Genomic DNA, 20,215 nt, shown 5'->3' on the forward strand with positions numbered 1-20,215 from the left:
TCTTGGCCCTGCTCTGAGGTTTAAACAATGTTCAACCTTGAAAGATTGATTTTAAATGTAAAGGTCATTTAAACTCTTTTGTAAGTTCTTATATTACTTTTGTTAAAATAGGCTGAACATTTACCTCCAGATGAAAAATCAATGCTTCAGTGTATAGTTTTCTCATAAAATAACCTATGTCTTTATTTTTTTCTGCAGACAAAACTGTGTGGAGTTTTATCCTATATTCATAATTACATTGTGGATGGCTGGGTGGTATTTCAACCAAGGTAATGTTAAAATACAGTCAACTGTGTTCTAATGATGACTATGATGCTTAAACGATTAAGGAGTAGATATATGGCCAGGCACGGTGGCTCACACCTATATTCCCAGCACTTTGGGAGGCCCAGGTGTGCGGATCACCTGAGGTCAGGAGTTCGAGACCAGCCTGGCCAACATGGTGAAACCCTGTCTCCACTAAAAATACAAAAATTAGCTGAGTGTGGTGGCGCATGCCTGTAATCCCAGCTACTCGGGAGGCTGAGGCAGGAGAATCACTTGAACCCAGGAGGCGGAGGCTGCAGTGAGCTGAGATCGTGCCACTGCACTCCAGTCTGGGTGACAGAGACTCCATCTCAAAAAAACAAAAAAAGGAGCAGATATGCAACTATATAGCTATCAATCCTGGAGACTAAACAAAATAAACAGTGTGTGCATCAGAGTGCTATGTTGCAGATATATGAACTTTGGCTTCATTCTAATTTAATTCAATAATGAAAAAAATATTGAGACAAACTATATGCTAGATACTCAAGGATGAAAACGACTTGAGCTTTGTCTTCAAATCTAATAATCTACAGTTGACTCTTGAACAATGGAGGGGTTGGGGCGCTGACCCCCCACCCCACACACAGACAGTAGAAAATCTGCATGTAACTTGATTCCCCAAAACTTGACTACTAATATCCTATTGGTCTGGAAGCCTTACTGAGTACAATCTACTAATAAATATTTTGCATGTTTTATGTATCATATACTGTATTCTTGCCATAAAGCAAGCTAGGGAAAAGAAAATGTTGTTAAAATTATAAGGAAGAACAAATATTTACTATTTATTAAGTGGAAGTGGACCATCATAAAGGTCTTCATCCTCATCATTTTCACATTGAGTAAGCTGAGGAAGAGGAAGAAGAGGGGTTGGTTTTGCTGCCTCAAGGGTGGCAGAGTCAGAAGAGGTGAAGGAGGTGGAAGGGGAGACAGAATTGGCAGGCACAGTAGGTATAAATTTATAGAAATATCATCATTTCTGACGTTTTTGCTTTTTTTCTCTAAAAATGTTTCTATATAGTACCAATCCTTCTTCCACTGTTACATTTAGTTTCAGTGCTTGTATCATAGAAGGGTCCATGTCATAAAAGAAGTAAAAAAGCAGACTTGAATCATCAGAACCCTTCTGCCAGATTGTCTAATGTCAATTTGTTTTCTGGTACTGCCTCTTCTGTCTTCTTCCTTATCATCTGGCAGAGGTTCAGAGCACTCGTCTCTACCAAGTCATCTTCTGTTAATTCATCTGGCGTGGTGTCTATTAGCTCTTGAATTTCTCCAAGATTCATATCTTGAGACCCTTTATCCCCCACATTCTTTGCTACAGCCACTATCTCTTTCATGATTTCCTTGATTGGCTCTGTTGTAAATCCTGTGAGTGTCATGCACAACACCTGTACACAGTGTTTTTCAGCAGGAATTTATTGTTTCAGGTTTGACGGCTTTCACAACCTTCCTGTGACAATGCTAGCATCTTCAATGGTGTAATCCTTCTAGGCATTCATAATGCTCTTTCTATCAGGGTTCTCTTCCACAACATTGACAATCATTTCCATAGAGTACCTTGTATCATGAGCCTTAAAGGTCCTGATAACCCCCTGATTTAGAGGCTGAATTAAAGATGTTGTGTTTGGGGGCAAGTAGACTACTTGTATGCCTTCCGCGTTGAACTCATGGGGTTCTGGGTGGTCAGGGACAGTGTCCAATATCAAAAGAATGTTAGAAGGTAATCTCGTCCTGACTTCAGGGACAAAGCATTGATGGAACCAATCCAGAGAAGGGGTTCTTGTTGTCCAAGCTTTTTTTTTGTACAACCAAATGACTGGCAGGTGCTGCTTATCTTTTTCCTTCAAGGCTCAGGGGGTTAGCAACTTTATAGATAAGGGCAGTCCTGATTATAAACCTGACTGCATTTACACAAAACAGTAGAGTTAGCCTATCCCTTCCTGCCTTAAATCCTGGAGCTTGCTTCTCTTCTTTACTAATAAATGTCCTTTGTGACTTTTTTTTTCCCCCAGGACAGGGCACTTTTGTTTGCATTAAAAACCTGTTCAGGCAGATATCCTTTCTCCTCAATGATTTTCTTAATGGTGACTGGGAACTCATGTATTGCTTCTTGGTTGGTAGAAGCTGCTTCTCCTGTTATCTTGATATTTTAAAAGCTAAGCTTCTTTCTAAAATTATCAAACCATCCTTTGCTGGCATTAAATTCTTCAGCTTTAGATCCTTCATCTTCCTTTTGCTTAAAGTTGTCATATAAGGATTTTGCTTTTTCTCAAATCCTATCAGAGTCTACAAGTATGTGTTTCTTATAGCAATCCTGCTCCCACATAAAAGCTGCATTTCAATATGAGATAAAAAGATATTTTGGAAAAAGTGCAAGGTTTTTCCCCCTGCTGGTGTAGCTGCAAGTGACAGCTTTACAAATCACCTTTTCTTTCTTTTTTCTTTTCTTATCTTTTCCTTTTTTCTTTCTTCATCTTCTTCTTCTTTTTTTTTTTTCCACTGGTCCTTGCACTGAATTCATTTATCTTGCAGTGGTGTTCAACCACAGCTCACAGCTGCAGAACTCACTCTATGACACATATTAAGCCATTCAATTTTTTCTTGTAATACCATGACTTTTCTCTGCTTTTTGGGAGCACTTTCAGCACCACTAGTAGCAATCTGTATGGGTCTCATGGCATTATTCAAGGTTTATGGTATTGCACTAAACATTGATGAAAAATGGGCAAAAACCCTGAGAGATCACTTTTTACTGTGATACGCAATTTTCTGGAGAGAAGAACTGCTCAGCTGGAGATGATTAGCATCACCTTTTAAGCAGATACTTGCAACACTTGAGCTCACTGCAATAGCAACAGGAGGTGGCTACAAAATATTTATAGTAGTACAGTATTTCTATAGTTAATTTTATGCAGTTATGATTTAATACTGCATCTTTACATTTGTTTACATTTCTCTCAGCTACAAGTGGCATCATGCATTATGGTCTGTGTTTGTATGCTTTGATAAATTTTAACTTTGCATAAAATTCATATATATATCTATATAGGCTTTCTGCTGAAGCTTTGTAAAAATTTGCGTATATTTTATGATAGTAAATGATAAAATAGACCAGTATCTACATCTGTTTTATGCATTTGTGACATACCTAACTTTTTCCTAAGTTTTCAGTATTTCTGGGCTATGTGGTTCATTTGTGAGTTTTGTCAGATTGTCACAAATCTCCAAAATGTTTTCCAATATATTTATGTGTTTATTTTTGTAAACCCACCTCCTTCACAATCCAGTATATTTATTTGAAAATATCCATGCATAAATGGACCTGTGCTGTTCAAACCCATGTTGTTCAAGGGTCACCTATAATTCTAATTAACTGAAGGAAGAGGACACAGAATGAACAATTCACATTAATAATTACAGCTGGCGAGGCCCAGCAGCTTATGCCTGTAATCCCAGCAATTTGGGAGGCTAAGGTGGAGGGATTGCTTGAGGCCAGAAATTCACGACCAGCCTGGGCAACAAAGGAGACCCTGTGTCTACAAAATTTTTTTTAAAAAACTATCTGGGCACACATGTAGTCCCAGCTACTTGGGAGGCTGAGGTGAGAGGAGCTCTCAAGCCCAAGAGTTTCAGGCTGCAGTGAATCATGATAGTGCCACTGCACTCCAGCATGGGTGACAGAGTGAGACCCTGTCTCAAAAAGAAAATAATAATAATTATCATTACAGCTATTATTTATTGAGCCCTTACTATGTGCCAGGTACTGTTTTTGCTTTTTGTTTTTTTTTTTTTTGTTTTTTGTTTTCTGTTTTGAGACAGAGTCTCGCTTTGTTGCTCAGGCTGGAGTGCAGTGGTGCGATCTTGGCTCACTGCAAGCTCCGCCTCTCGGGTTCACGCCATTCTCCTGCCTCAGCCTCCCAAGTAGCTGGGACTATAGGTGCCTGCCACCACGCCCGGCTAATTTTTTGTATTTTTAGTAGAGATGGGGTTTCACTGTGTTAGCCAGGATGGTCTCGATCTCCTGACCTCGTGGTCCGCCCATCTCGGCCTCCCAAAGTGCTGGGATTATAGGCATGAGCCACCGCACCCGGCCACCAGGTACTGTTTTTAAGTTTTATGCATACATTGTCCCATGTGTAAGATTTACAGGATTTAAAGCCTTCATATGAGGGAGGGTCTATAATTAATTTCTACTTTACAGATGAGGAAGCTGAGGTACAGAGATGTTAAGTAATTTTTCCAACTTGACATTCACCAATGTGGGGAAATTTTTCCTTTCAAGTGCAGAGCCGGGTCTCTAGGTATTTGTGCCAACAACCCATGCACCTTTTCTTAAAGGTCTCCAAGTATGTAGTGCTGCCGTTTGTATGTAGCAACTCTACAAACATCCACTTTCTATTTGACTGGGGTATCCTTGGTGAGCTGAGGGATTTCTCCAAACTTGGCTTATGCGTTTAACAGTGAGTCAGACCAGCCCTGCTACCTTCGTTGGAGAAATTCAGTCTCCTTTTTCTGGTGACTTTCACTGTCTCATTTTGGTCTATACTTGATTGCCAAGATTTAAATAAACCAAAATCCAGCTGCCTTCAAAGGCAACCCCATCACTCTCTTTCTTGTAGTTTTTACTGTGAACTGAGTAATTTCAGGTACAATGTCCTTTAGAGAAAGACTTCTTCACTTTATTACAACTCATACTTGTGTCGCTTAAGGGCATGAATGAAACCGTTGTTCCTTGTCATGTAAGAGCACATTAACAACTAATAAGAAAAGCGCCTGCCTTTTGGTAATGGGACTCCGTCTCTGCCATTTGACCCTTTGGATTTCCCTGTGATAGGCTGAATGAGGCAGACTGCCTGTCAGAAAGGATTTCTTGAGTATCTTGTCAGAAATTTCTTTTCATTCTTTCTCATCCAAAGTAAGTCACCTACTAACTGTTCCTGAACTGTTCTCATTGGCTTTCTGGGAGTAACTCCCTAGACAGGGAGTCTCAAAACTGAGAACCATGTTCAGAACTCTTTGGCTTCCTCAGACCCTGGGAAGGGTCCACCAGCTCTTCCTTCCCAGCTCTTTGCTTGGTCCGCTTGTTCCTGTCCTCTGGCGCCGATACAGATGTCATCCCCTCCAGAGGCCTTCCTATACCCCATTTTGGCAGCCTCCTCCAGTTCCTCTCTCTCTCATCTCTCTTCATTTCTTTCACAGCACTTTCAAGTTTGCACTTTTCTTCTCATTTTTTTCTTTGTTGTCTGTCTTTGCTGAGAGAATGTATACTCTATGAAGTCAGGGAGCTTGTATCTTTTTCACTGCCGACCTCAATCCTTAAAGTAATACCTGGTTTGTGGTAGATACGGGGCTGGGTGTGGTGGCTCACACCTGCAATCCCAGCACTTTGGGAGGCCAAGACAGGAGGATGGCTTGAGTCCAGGAGTTCAAGACCAGCCTGGGCAACATAGGGAGGCCTTTTCTCTACAAAAAAAAATTTAAAAATTGGCCAGGCCTGGTGGCATACACCTGTGGTCCCAGCTACTTAGGAGGCCGAGGTGGGAGGATTGCTTGAGTCCAGGAGGTCAAGGCTGTGCTGAGCCATGATCATGCCACACATTCCTGCCTGGGTGACAGAGCAAGACCTTGTCTCAAGAAAAAAAAATCATGCGGCCAAGTAAAATAATAAATTTAATTTAATCTAGCATATCGCAGTCCCACACATAGACTCCAAATGTTTACAGTAGGGCTCTGGCAACTTGCATCTGGGAGGTGGTGAGGAAGAGAGTGGGGCCCTAACATAGGGAAGACATTGATATGTATTGATATGTTTCACTGGATGCGATGATAGAACATCATCATACTGTATTTCATAATTCTTTTTGAGATAAATTTTGTATGTAATAAAATGCATAAATCTTCAACGAATGTTGAGAAGTACACACACCTGTGTGGTCCAAATCTCTATCAAGATCTAGAACATGACAACTACCCAGAAAGTGTCGTCCTGCTTTTCCCAGTCAGCCCCATTCTCACTCCCAGATGCAAGCACTTCTGATTGTTTTCATCAGTTAGGTTTGTCCATTCTAGAACTTCATATAATTGGAATCATACAGTATGTAGCCTGTATAATGCTTCATTCACTCAGCAAAATGTTGTGTTGCATAGATCTGTTTTTTTTCATTGCAAAATGTTGTGTTGCATAGATCTGTTTCTTTTCATTGAATAGACTCTATCACAGCTTTGTTATCCATTCTTCTGTTGATAGGCTTCTGGGCTGTTTCCAGTTTTTGGCTATAATGAATAAAGCTGCAATGAACATTCTTAAACAAGTCCTTTTGTGAACACATGCTTTCATTTCTCTTGGGTAAATACACAGGAATGAGATTGCTGAGTCAAATGTTACGTTCGATTTTATAAGAAACTACCAGAACTTTTCCCAAAGTGGCTGTACTATTTTACATTCCTGCCAATGATGTGTGCGGATTCCAGTTGCTTCACATCCTCACCAACATTTTGTGTTATTGGTTTTTTGTTTGTTTTTTTTTTTTTTTTTACAATTTTAGCCATTCTGGTGGATGTGTGGTAGTGCCATCTCATTATAGTTATTTATTTATTTATTTATTTATTTTTCAGATGGAGTCTCAATTTGTCACCCAGGCTGGAGTGCAGTGGCATAATCTTGGCTCACTGCAACCTCCACCTCCTGGGTTCAAATGATTCTCCTGCCTCAGCTTCCTGAGTAGCTGGGACTGCAGGTGCCCGCCACCATGCCCAGCTAATTTTTGTATTTTTAGTAGAGACGAGGTTTCACAATGTGGGCCAGGCTGGTCTTGAACTCCTGACCTCAAGTGATTCACCCCCCCCTCGGCCTCTCAAAATTCTGGGAATACAGGCCTGAGCTACCGCGTCCAGCCTCATTATGGATTTAAGTGGGAATTTGTTGATGTTGAATCATGTTGAAACATTTTTCTTGTGATTATTGGCACATTTGTTTCCTTCCTATGTGGATTCTCTCTATATTCTGAATATAAGTATTTTGTCTAATATATGTTTTGTGAATATTTTCTCAGTCTTCATACAACATCTTAAGAGACTGCTGTTGTATTTTGTGCTTTTTCTTTTTTTCCCACCCCCTCTATAGTTTTTGCTACTTGTCTGGGTCTGGTGTACATATATGGCCGTCACCTATACTTCTGGGGATATTCAGAAGCTGCTAAAAAACGGTAAGGAGAACCCAGTAATTTTGTATTTATGCAGAAAGTAGCAGGATAAGGTCTGGGTCAGTTTCCTTCTCCTGAGAGATATTAACAGCACTGCGAATTGTGGTGGCAAAAGTAATCCATACTATCTGAGGCCAGGTCTTGCCAGTTCATACACAATTAGGCATGAGATGGGAAAATGCAAGTATAAAACTGTGCACTGAATGTGGACTCTAGTTCCTTGCAAAAATTTTGCATTGTCTCCAGAAAGTTACCGAGGAAATAATCCTGCCTAGCCTTGATAATGCTTTGAATGTTCAAAGAAACCAAGTGATCTCTATGGCTAGGCATTTCCTTTAACTTATGTGATGAGCCAAAATTTTCAAATTGCAAAAATATAGAACTTCTGGGCAGTGTTAACGATAGGACAGCCTATTTCAGGACTCTCAGCTTCCTTATTACAGTCCAGTTTGTCACTTTTCTCCCTCATGTCCACCTTGCAGGATCACTGGTTTCCGATTGAGTCTGGGGATTTTGGCCTTGTTGACCCTCCTAGGTGCCCTGGGAATTGCAAACAGCTTTCTGGATGAATATCTGGACCTCAATATTGCCAAGAAACTGAGGCGGCAATTCTAACTTTTTCTCTACCCTTTAATGCTTGCAAAAGTTGTTCCCACCACGAAGGTAATATGGTATCATTTGTTAAATAAAAATGAAGTCTTTATTCTGTTTTTCTTGAAATGGCTTTGTAGAAGCACACCCTTTAGAGCATACATTTCCTGTTTAAGAATTGAAATTTGCTTGGGGTAGGTACATCCATACCATCAGTGGAAGTGTGTTGTGCCCTAGTTTTAGAAATGCATGCTGAAGTCATGACTGGTTGTGTAGGGACACAGCAGCCTGACCCGTGTGCTGGTCTTTCCGAGGACTACTGACATATCCTGCCACTCTGACTGCTTCTCTCTTGATGGAAAGTTTCAGACAGAAGTTGATAAGGCAGCTGAGCCCTTTCATTGGTTATAGCAAAACAACAGATAGGAAGGCACGTGGGGGACATCAGGCAAACACATAGAGTAGCCAGAGAAGGGAGTCATCAACTGATAGCACAAAACAAAACAGGTTATAGAAGGCCGGGCACGGTAGCTCATGCCTGTAATCCCAGCACTTTGAGAAGCTGAGGCGGGCGGATCACGAGGTCAGGAGATCGAGACCATCCTGGCTAACATGGTGAAACCCTGTCTCTACTAAAAATACAAAAAATTAGCCGGGCATGGTGGCGGGTGCCTGTAGTCCCAGCTACTCGGGAGGCTGAGGCAGGAGAATGGTGTGAACCTGGGAGGCGGAGCTTGCAGTGAGCCAAGATTGTGCCACTGCACTCCAGCCTGGGCAACAGACTCTGTCTCAAACAAACAAACAAAAAACCCAAAGAAAAACAAAAACAGGTTATAAAAATGTACTTTATAAAGAAAAAAGTGTTTCCAGGCCAAAAGAGCTTGCTGCCTGATGCCCATACTGTAAAACCAGGTTTTTGGGAAAAGAAAAAAATTTAATTTTAAAAAAGAGATGGTCTTGCTGTCACCCAGGCTGGAGCCTCCAACACATGGGCTCAAGCAAGCCTCCTGCTTCAGCATCCCAAAGTGCTGGGATTCAGGTGTGAGCCACTCTGCCCGGCCAACAAAAGCTTTATATTGCAAGTCAACTCACAGGAAGATGGGAGTCAAGCTCAAATCTGTCTCTCTCTGCTGGCTTCCAAGCAGTATTTTTATTAGAAAATGTCAGGGGGTAAATTCTGAGATTAGTAGGTGATTGGTGGAGAGAAAGGGGAGGTCTGGAAAGTCCTTGGGCATGTCCAGTTATCTCTTTATGCTGCCTCAGAGGTAACGTGCAAATTCCAGAGGGATTAGTATGAAATGTCATGGAAATTCAGGCTGTGACATCAGCAAGCTTGTTCTGTGCAGACTCCAGTTAGCCATCTTGGTTCCAACAGATTTCAGCCAGTTTTTTTTTTAATCTCATAAGGAGAGAGAGTTTCAGTGTTTCAGTAAGTTATTTCTTTTCTTATCTGCCATCCTCTAAATTCAAGAATTTCCTTTAGTTATTGGTTTCTTGAATTCTTTGGGGCACAATTTCAAGAGGAAGAAGAAGAAAAAAAAGGATACCATTTCAAGGAATTGCCCAGGGACAAGTGCGAAGAGAATATTCTTTCTCTTGGCTGAGGAAGGTGGGTCATGCTCACGGCTGTAGAACGTGGGTTGGGTTCTGCTGCATGCCCTGTGTCGTGTGGGTTTTGGAGGGTGATATGGGAAGTACAGCGGAACCCCCAAAGCTGTTCTGACCCTGATGTGCAGTCATTGTCTGGCACAATGCAGATGACTTTTCCTCATTTTCTTCATCTGTAAAATGAGAACGATTCTACCTCACAGCTTTCAAAGAAAAGGCAAAATGAATTACGAGCATACATAACACATTTTGACTTCAGGAAAAGGGCCCTCTGTCAATTTTCCAAAGAAAATTGGACAGCCTTGAGTCTGGTGTGGGCATCTTCAAAAGCTGTTTAGTAGTACTTTTCTTTTTTTGTGGATACAATAGAAGTTAAAAAGGCCAGGAATAATATTAATAGAAAAAGAAAAAGAGACACTTAAATACTAGTGTTCCCATAATACATAATCTCCTGCATCCCAAATGGCAGTACAGTATTAAATACTCCAAAGCACACTGAGAATATACTGGCCTGGGAGTGGGCACATTTGCATACTAGCTCAGGTTCCCCTACTGATTGGCCATTTGAATTTGGACAAGGCACCCCATCAGTAGGAGGTTGTGAATCAAAGAAGTAAAGACTCCAGAACCAGACCACCCTATCCTGTCCTATCACTTACTGGCTGTGCTACCCCGGCACTTTGTAGCTCTCTGCCTTGGTTTTCTTTTAGGTAAAATAGGGCAAATACGCTAAAAAGCTATGAGTCTATGGTCTTTTTACTTAATATTCTTTTCAATTATGATCGTGACTTGGATTGTGACATTTTAATTGTTTTATACATTGAGACCAATGAAGGATGAGAATGCAAATTTTTGATACTAAGGCATAATTACTTCATAACCATGTCCTTTGCAAGTTGAAAAGAAACTTTCCAAATCTTACAATTGAAGATTTTTAAGCAATTCCTGTTTTGCACTTAAATTGGCTCTGGGCAGGGTAAAACACACACACACGCACACACTTTGGTTAAACATGTGGAAATAAGCAATGGGTGTAGCAGACTATCAAGGCCTTGTCACTTTAAACATTCAAACAATAGATTTTCCTTTGTTCTAATTGCATTGTCACCAGACAACCTTTTGATTATTTTCAGTCCTATTAGATTTGGCTATAGAGAGCAACCATTTCTGGCCACAGAGATGTGGGTTTCTGATCAGTTTGACAATTACATATACATTTTTTGTATATTACTAAATTGATTAATTTTATTTTTAGAAATCAGATTCGTTGCCTTAAAAAGTCAATGTCAGGAAGCGGGGGATAGAGAACTTTTCTGCGTTGAGAGTCTTATTTTATTATTATTATTATACTTTAAGTTTTAGGGTACATGTGCACAATGTGCAGGTTTGTTACATATGTATACATGTGCCATGTTGGTGTGCTGCACCCATTAACTCGTCATTTAGCATTAGGTATATCTCCTAATGCTATCCCTCCCTGCTCTCCCCACCCCACAACAGTCCCCAGAGTGTGATGTTCCCCTTCCTGTGTCCATGTGTTCTCATTGTTCAATTCCCACCTATGAGTGAGAACATGCGGTGTTTGGTTTTTTGTCCTTGCGATAGTTTACTGAGAATGATGGTTTCCAGTTTCATCCATGTCCCTACAAAGGACATGAACTCTTCATTTTTTATGGCTGCATAGTATTCCATGGTGTATATGTGCCACATTTTCTTTTTTTTTTTTTTCTTTTCAGTTCTTTTTTTTTTTTAATTTTTTTCTTTTTATTATTATTATTATTATTATACTTTAGGCTCTATGGTACATGTGCGCAACGTGCAGGTAAGTTACATATGTATACATGTGCCATGCTGGTGCGCTGCACCCACCAACTCGTCATCTAGCATTAGGTATATCTCCCAATGCTATCCCTCCCCCCTCCCGCCACCCCACAACAGTCCCCGAAGTGTGATGTTCCCCTTCCTGTGTCCATGTGTTCTCATTGTTCAATTCCCACCTATGAGTGAGAATATGCGGTGTTTGGTTTTTTGTTCTTGCGATAGTTTACTGAGAATGATGGTTTCCAATTTCATCCATGTCCCTACAAAGGATGTGAACTCATCATTTTTTATGGCTGCATAGTATTCCATGGTGTATATGTGCCACATTTTCTTAATCCAGTCTATTGTTGTTGGACATTTGGGTTAGTTCCAAGTCTTTGCTATTGTGAATAGTGCTGCAATAAACATACGTGTGCATGTGTCTTTATAGCAGCATGATTTATAATCCTTTGGGTATATACCCAGTAACAGGATGGCTGGGTCAAATGGTATTTCTAGTTCTAGATCCCTGAGGAATCGCCACACTGACTTCCACAATGGTTGAACTAGTTTACAGTCCCACCAACAGTGTAAAAGTGTTCCTATTTCTCCACATCCTCTCCAGCACCTGTTGTTTCCTGACTTTTGAATGATTGCCATTCTAACTGGTGTGAGATGGTATCTCATTGTGGTTTTGATTTGCATTTCTCTGATGGCCAGTGATGATGAGCATTTTTTCATGTGTTTTTTGGCTGCATAAATGTCTTCTTTTGAGAAGTATCTGTTCATATCCTTTGCCCACTTTTTGATGGGGTTGTTTGTTTTTTTCTTGTAAATTTGTTTGAGTTCATTGTGGATTCTGGATATTAGCCCTTTGTCAGATGAGTAGGTTGCAAAAATTTTCTCCCATGTTGTAGGTTGCCTGTTCACTCTGATGGTAGTTTCTTTTGCTGTGCAGAAGCTCTTTAGTTTAATGAGATCCCATTTGTCAATTTTGGCTTTTGTTGCCATTGCTTTTGGTGTTTTAGACATGAAGTCCTTGCCCATGCCTATGTCCTGAATGGTAATGCCTAGGTTTTCTTCTAGGGTTTTTATGGTTTTAGGTCTAACGTTTAAGTCTTTAAATCCATCTTGAATTAAAAACAACTATGGATGACCTTTGTGAGACAATGGAAACAATTTTTTTTTTTTTTTTTTTTTTGAGATGGAGTCTCACTCTGTTGCCCAGGCTGGAGTGCGGTGGCGCGATTTCTGCTCATTGCAAGCTCTGCCTCCCGGGTTCACACCATTCTCCTGCCTCAGCCTCCCAAGTAGCTGGGACTACAGGCGCCCACCACCATGCCCAGCTAATTTTTTGTATTTTTTAGTAGAGACTGGGTTTCACCGTGTTAGCCAGGGTGGTCTCGATCGCCTGACCTCATGATCTGCCCACCTCAGCCTCCCAAAGTGCTGGGATTACAGGCGTGAGCCACTACGCCTGGCCAGAGAATGGAAACAATTTAAGCATGGAATGTGGATAGATGATATTAGGGAATTAATGTTAATTGTGTTAGGTGTGATAATTATATTGTGTCTAGAGAAGGGAATGCCCTAATTCTCTGGAGCTGTGTCCTGAGGCATTAAGGGGTAAAGTGGTTGGATGTACTTTGAAATGGTTCTGCGAAATATATACGTGAAGCATTTATGGCAAAGTGTTAATGATTACATCTAGTTGGTAAGTGTATAGGTATTCATTGTATTATTATTTCTACTTTCCTGGTTGTTTAAAAATGTTTATAATAAAGAGTTAAAGAATCTGAAGAGAAGTTAAAACCTAAAATCAGATTCTTGGTAGCCCTGAAGATTTTCTGTGTTGAGCATTGTTAAGAGATCCAGTGGTATTGATGGATCCACAGTCATCCATGCTGGCCTGGCAGCTGTCCTGGGTGTGGCACAGACGCCTGGGCCCCACATGTGTGAGAGCTGCAGTAATTACCTCCACCTGTTGCATGAAATGAGGCAGGTGTCTGTGCCAGCTACTCCAGAGGACACTAGTGGAGGAATTTAATGTCCTTAGTACTTAAAAGAGAACTGAGGACAAAACCGAATTTACAAAAAGAGGAAAAAAATCAAAAAGAAAATTAAAAGGTAAAGACTGGTTACCCAAAGAGGTAGCTCTGCTCCATTTTCAGGTAATTTTTCCTGTCCCACTTTTCTTTTAGGGGTTGGAGGTGGGTGGGGTGTGGCCAAAAAAGTCATTAATAAACAAAATCAGGTCATTTGAGGTTCACCCTTTTTCTCCAGACACAATCTTCCTTGAAAAGAATGGTCAGAGGCAGAAACAGCTCATTGAATGCTATGGAATATTCCTTAATCACCAATGAAATACGTCTTTCTCACTGGGGGCAGATGTCTAGTGACTTTCTAGAAAAATGTTTATTCTCTCCTCTTTCTTCCCCCATCATCATACTTACTGCACTAGGATTTTATAAAGGTCAGTAAGATTACATGTAAGAACTCATTTGAAAAGAGAAAGGTATTCCATTCGTCCAGTGCCAAACGAGTATAAGTAAGAATATGTGGCTTGAATTGATTGGAACTAGGAGTAATCAACTCTTCTCAGAGCTTCACGTTTTTACTTCTAGTGTCAGCGTCTCCCTGTGCCCTCCCTCCATCCCGGAATCAGTTCATTTTCTCTCCCATGTTTTCTGGGAGAGTGCTAAGCCAATATCAAAAGAACAAAGCCCAATGCCACGCTGTTTCCTATATGGTGTTATTTGCCAACCTGTCTGGAACCATAGCCCACTAAGGGTAGCGATGGCCTCTTCTTCATAATTAAATTCTTTCTTTTGGTTTGTGTATATTAAAACTTACCATTGTTTTGTACCTAAATTTGATGATGACTTTATTCTGTGGCCTACTTTTCCTCTTAACCCAGTTTTGAAACATGTTGTGATTATTAAGCTTTTTAAAGTTTGATGAGGAGTCTTAGGTCATTTCCTAGAAGTGGAGAGGTGGATTCACATCTATGTGATTTATTAACAAAGGGCTCTCAATAGGGGAAAAAGAAAGAGTGGGGGAAGCAGGACAGAGAAGGGGAACAAGCCAAAATAGGGGGCTCCTTTATTTTTCCTCCTTTTTTTTTGTTTTGAGACAGGGTCTCTCTCTGTCACCCCGGTTGGAGTGCAGTGGTGTGATCACAATCCACTGCAGCCTTGACTTCCTGGGCTCAGGTGATTCTCCCACCTCAGCCTCCTGAGTAGCTGGGACTACAGGAATGCATCACCATGACCGGTGGTTTTCTATTTTTTGTAGAGATGGGGTTTCGCCATGTTGGCCAGGTTGGTCTCAAACTGTTACAGGACAGAGAAATATGTTACAGGAAAAGGTCCCAATCCAGACCCCAAGAGAAGGTTCTTGGATCTTGTGCAAGAAAGAATTCTTGCACGAGTGAGTGCTCAGTGCAAAGTGAAAGCAAGTTTATTAAGAAAGTAAAGGAATAAAAGAATGGCTACTCCATAGAGCAGCCCTGAGGGCTGCTGGTTGCCTATTTTTATGGTTATCTCTTGATGATATACTAAACAAGGGGTGGATTATTCATGCCTCTCCTTTTTAGAACATATGGGGTAACTCCCTGGTATTGCCATGGCATTTGTAAACTCTCATGGCACTGGTGGGAGTGTAGCAGAGAGGAAAACCAGAGGTTACTCTCGCCGCCATTTTGGTTTTGCTGGATTTTGGCCAGCTCCTTTACTGCAACCTGTTTTATCAGCAAGGTCTTTATGACATGTATTTTGTGCTGACCTATCTCATCCTGTGACTTAGAATGCCTTAACCGTCTGGGAATGTAGCCCAGTAGGTTTCAGCCTCATTTTACCCAGTTCCTATTTAAGATGGAGTTGCCGCCTCTGACATTTCCCCCCTTTCTTTTATAAGAGAACCTTTAATCCTAAGGGTTGCAGAGGGACAAAGATCCATCTTCTGTAACTTCTTCAGGCTGAATAGGGGCGATGATATTCCTGCCTAACTATGAGGGTCTCTTGCATTCAGGGTATAGAGGAGCTCAGTCAGAAAGCATCAGTATGGTGAGGGCCATTCATGACTCTTGAGTTTTGACAAGAGGTGATATCTGGAAGATTAATAAGTGTTTAGTTTAAGAAAACATTCAGTAAGCTTGTTCTGTATACACAAAGAGTATAACAGTAATATATTCCACAAGAGTAAAGCAAAATAAGTAAAGTTATTCCAAGTAAGCTAAATTAGAAGGCTTTCCATCAACTGTGCAACTGTTGAAACCAAGCTGATATGGGGTTGGTAGCTGATTGCAATGTGCCCAGAATTCGAATACTGATCCAGACTTTTACATTACCCATCCCTCTTGTTTCCTCTGAGCAGCAGTTAGAGATCACTGGTTAGTTCACAGGAATAAACAGGGTTAGCCTAAATTGCAGAAACAAACTTAAAAACAACTAGTGAGACTAGAATTTAATAACCAGTGTACCATAGTTCTTGAAACATAATAGTTCTCACTCCAGTTTCCCATTTTTACTAAAGACAAATTATGGTAAGACTGATTTGCTTTATTATACTTGGCCTGATTATTTGTATAAAGTGCAGCAAGGATAATTATTTTTCACACAGGCATTTTAATTTGGCTTTGATGGAACTCTGTTTCATAAGGAATCTCAGATAAGACCTTTTTAAAAGCCGAGCCCTGCCATGGGTTTGTACCCTGAAATACCTATGAGTTAGGTAAATTCCTGTCCATTTGAGGTCCCAAGATAACTTGGGGCTCCTGGACCTGTGAGAAAGTGACATTCTTTACTTACCATAGGTCAGAAACCCTGTACAGGGACTGTGTAGGCAAGGTATGAGGCCAGTTCTCCAAAGGGTTTTTATTGGCTCTACAAGTCAAGTTTGATTCCTTAAAGGAAAGCACACCATTCCAGTCAAAGCCTTGGTAAAATAACCCATTTCTCCAATTGTGTACTGTTACAAAAGAAAACAGATTTGTATTGCACTTATGCAAATAAGTATATTGCCATAAGTTAAGAATACTCACAACTAATTTGCAAATTCTGGGGAAGTCAGGTTAGAGAGAAACACATATGTTCCAAATTTTGTTCACAGCAGTATACTTTACTCAATTGCTACAAGCTATAAATAGCTCAAAAGAAAAGTTTCCTTGACTCTGAAAAACAAAACAAAGCATGCTTCTCTGTTCCAAGTGTGCAGAGTCAAAGTATCCCTCCATAACTATTAGCCATCCCTTAAAGTATATTTCCTACCTAGTTATTACACAGCAAAGCTGTCTCAAAATGCGAAGTAATTTCTGATACCCCCCCAAACTCAAAACCGTCAGATAACACAATGTAAAACAGAACAGAGCCTTTGATTTTGAGAGGGATCCATCTGCTTTTAATTCCTGGGGTTTCATGATGAAAACAGGTTTTTTGCCAAAACAGAGTCTGTGACACCTCCTTTGTTTTTCCCAAGGAGTCTGTGACACCTTTGTTTTTCCCAAGGAGTCCCAGGCTACCAGAAGTTATCTTAGGACCGTTCATGTGTGCATTAAGAGTGGCAAGACAAAAAAAAAAAAAAAAAAAAAGGAGAAAAATAATTCAGTTGACTGAGAAGAAAACATCTTTTTCCAGAAAAACAAGTTCCAAAAACAGAAAATCATTAATGGCCTTTTAAATATATCTATTGCTTGTTTATCTACTTGTAATTAAGCTGACTTCTAACCATAGTGTTCTTTAAAAAAGAAATCCTTTTGGATCTCTTATTACCTGACTTTAACAATGCCAAGCGGCCAATATTCCTAGCTTCTGAACTCTACCAAAGATAACCTCCTAGGTGCTTAGCGAAAGGAAAATTTAAGACAGTCCATGGAGAAGAAGAGAATAGACAAGGTCATGCAGATATTAAACCAGAAGTGGTAGGTGGGGAAATCGAACCCTGACTACCAATATGAAAGTGCAAGATCTTAGCTACTGAGCTATAGCAAAGGGTGGTCTCCAGTTCCTTTCCCAGAAAGAGTCTAGAGTAGTTAATTTTGAGCTTGCAAAGGCTTTTAACTATTTAATATGATTTTTAAAGCTATGACATGAATCCTAAAATTCCTATTTCCTGGAAGGTGGAGACCACGGGAAGGTACCACCACATGGTTAAAAGGTCAAGCTCCCAAGGACATAAAACAAGGTGGAGACTTCATCCAGTTTTTTGTTTGTTTCAGGGACCTGCAGCCAAGTTTATTACTGAGCAGCTTGCGAGGTCATCCTGAAAAGCGGGCTTATAGGTGTTCTAAGCCCATGTTTTATCCTAAAGTACACCTTGACACAGAAAAATGAATTGATGGCACAAAATACGCCAGCTTAAGACTAGCCTTAGAATTCTTTTTTGCATTAATCAAAACTTTACAGAGGACATAAACACTGATTTTGTCCCCCATTCATTGAACTATTTGCACACAGAGAGAGAAGCCAGAGATCTGACTGGTAAGAAATTCCTACCCTTTTGCCGGCATGCTAGGCTTCTGGGTTCTCTTTCCCTGAGTGGCCCTAGTGATCCGGCTTGTGGCACCACGGCCTTTGGGGGCCAAGCCGCATCATAAAGGAAAAGTATTTTTTTTCATTCTGGCTAAAGCAAAATACGCGTAATAAAACATAGATATTAACCAGTCTGCTTAGCACCCAATATCAAACTGGCAGGGCTTAAATTTGCCCTCAGATGGGCCCTGTCATCTTTAACCTCCGACTAGGAGTTTCAACATGTGGTCTCTGGGCAAGATGGTCGCCCTGAGTAATAGAAAAGAAAGAGAAAGGAGAGAGAGAAAAACATTGCCTGTGGCAGGGCAGGGAAGGTGAAATGATCAGGGAGGCTAGAGAAAGAACCACCCATTGCAGCGACACTGAAAAGTTCAGTTGGCTGCTGTCGGTGGAGCAAGGATCTTTTCCAGTAATCCTACCAGCTCTCAAATTTCCCTTGTTAGGGAGGAAAAAGTTCCCCATGTCCCAGGATCCTGTATATTCCTAATCCTATCACCCATAGCTGTCAGCAAAGTACAAGGGAGATTAATCCAAAGAGAATAGCAGTTAACATCCCATAGTGCCGAACCTGTTCTTAGCCGAGAGGGACTTTACCGAGAGGGGCCTCTAACCCCCTAAATCTTAGAAGGGACTCTTAACTCTCCTAAGTTGGGCCTCTAACCAGAGGTCGGTCAAGCATCCTTGCCTTTTATTAAGGGGGGGCCTTTAACCCCCTCTAGCTTAGGAGAGACTAACTCCACTAAACTGGGCCTCTAACCCAATCCCATTCTTTACCCAGGTACCCCACCACTTACCCAAAGTCTTCCACTCAGTGCTGCCGTCTATTTCCTTTGGGTTGGGGGGGTGGTCTCCCCAGTATCGTCCCATCGTTCTCCAGAAATATGTTAGAGGACTCCAATACTTACCCAAAGGTAGCTGTTGGGTCAGGATTTCTGCACTATTGTCCCTTCTGTGGTTGCCAGAAATATGTTGCAGGAAAGAGAAATGTGTTACAGGAAAGGCGTCCCGATGCAGACCCCAAGAGAGGGTTCTTGGCTCTCGCGCAAGAAAGAATTTAGGGTGAGTCTGCAGTGCACAGTGAAAGCAAGTTTATTAAGAAAGTAAAGGAATAAAAGAATGGCTACTCCATAGAGCAGCCCCGAGGGCTGCTGGTTGCCCATTTTTATGGTTATTTCTTGATGATATGCTAAACAAGGGGTGGATTATTCATGCCTCCCCTTTTTAGACCATATAGGGTAACTTCTTGATCTTGCCATGGCATTTGTAAACTGTCATGGCACTGGTGGGAGTGGCAGTGAGGACAACCAGAGGTCACCCTCGTCGCTATTTTGGTTTTGGTGGGCTTTGGCTGGCTCCTTTACTGCAAACTGTTTTATCAGCAAGGTCTTTATGCCCTGTATTTTGTGCTGAACTCCTATCTCATCCTGTGACTTAGCATGCCTTAACCGTCTGGGAATGCAGCCCAGTAGGTTTCAGTCTCATTTTACCCAGCTCCTATTTAACATGGAGTTGCTCTGGTTCACACGCCTCTGACAAAACTCCTGGGCTCAAGTGATCTGCTTGCCTTGCCCTCCCAAAGTGCTGGGTGGGATTACAGGTGTGAGCTACAGTGCCCCGTCTGGGGGGCACCTTTAAACCAAGTCCCAGCCTTTGCCTGATCTTGCAGTAGAGCTCTGGAGCAAAATTATATCTGAGTTTGTTCAGACAAGTTAACTGGGCTTTTATACTCCTGCACCAGTGAGTCACCGGCTAAAGTCAATCCAGAGGGGTATAAACTTCTAAGCACTTTCAATTCTGTGGGTGGGTGCAGGTGAAGCCAGGCCATGGTTTGAGATGCAAAGTGGCCTGGTAGGAGTGGGGTGGTGGAGGCTGTTTACTGACAGTGCTCACTGCAGTGGAACAAGAACCTTTATTGCTTCCCCTCACTATATTCCGATTTTTCTTTTTTTGACGAAAATATTTATTTTTCCAGTGGAGCCTCCCTACCTCCAGATGAACCAGTTGGAAATGGAATTGTTATGGTTCTGAATCTACAAATGGATTGCACTATGTTCCATGCAAAGTTGACTTTCCTCCCTTCCCTTTGCCACATCCTTCAGAGTGCGGCAGTAAATTTAGAAAGTATCAGTTGTGCAGTTGAATGCAAAGGCTGGGAATGATTGATCTCTTCCATTA

The 20,215-nt window shown here is 41.2% G+C and overlaps 1 protein-coding gene across 3 annotated transcripts in view; it reads left to right on the plus strand.

Annotated features, from left to right (window-relative positions):
- The window catches only part of MGST2 (microsomal glutathione S-transferase 2), a 37,440-nt gene extending 29,223 nt beyond the window's left edge, over window positions 1-8,217 (plus strand). For 2 of the 3 annotated variants that reach the window (XM_054484346.2, XM_054484347.2), the window contains exons 3-5: window positions 199-269; window positions 7,436-7,517; window positions 7,997-8,217. In XM_054484346.2, the coding sequence (XP_054340321.1) occupies window positions 199-269; window positions 7,436-7,517; window positions 7,997-8,129 (286 nt within the window). In that variant the 3' untranslated portion in view covers window positions 8,130-8,217. The remainder of the gene's footprint in view (window positions 1-198; window positions 270-7,435; window positions 7,518-7,996) is intronic. The other variant, XM_054484349.2, reaches the window with a different exon arrangement.
- The last annotated feature ends 11,998 nt before the right edge of the window (window positions 8,218-20,215 follow it).

This window comes from Pongo pygmaeus, chromosome 3, assembly GCF_028885625.2.
Source record: "Pongo pygmaeus isolate AG05252 chromosome 3, NHGRI_mPonPyg2-v2.0_pri, whole genome shotgun sequence".
NCBI classification, from domain to species: Eukaryota; Metazoa; Chordata; class Mammalia; order Primates; family Hominidae; genus Pongo; species Pongo pygmaeus.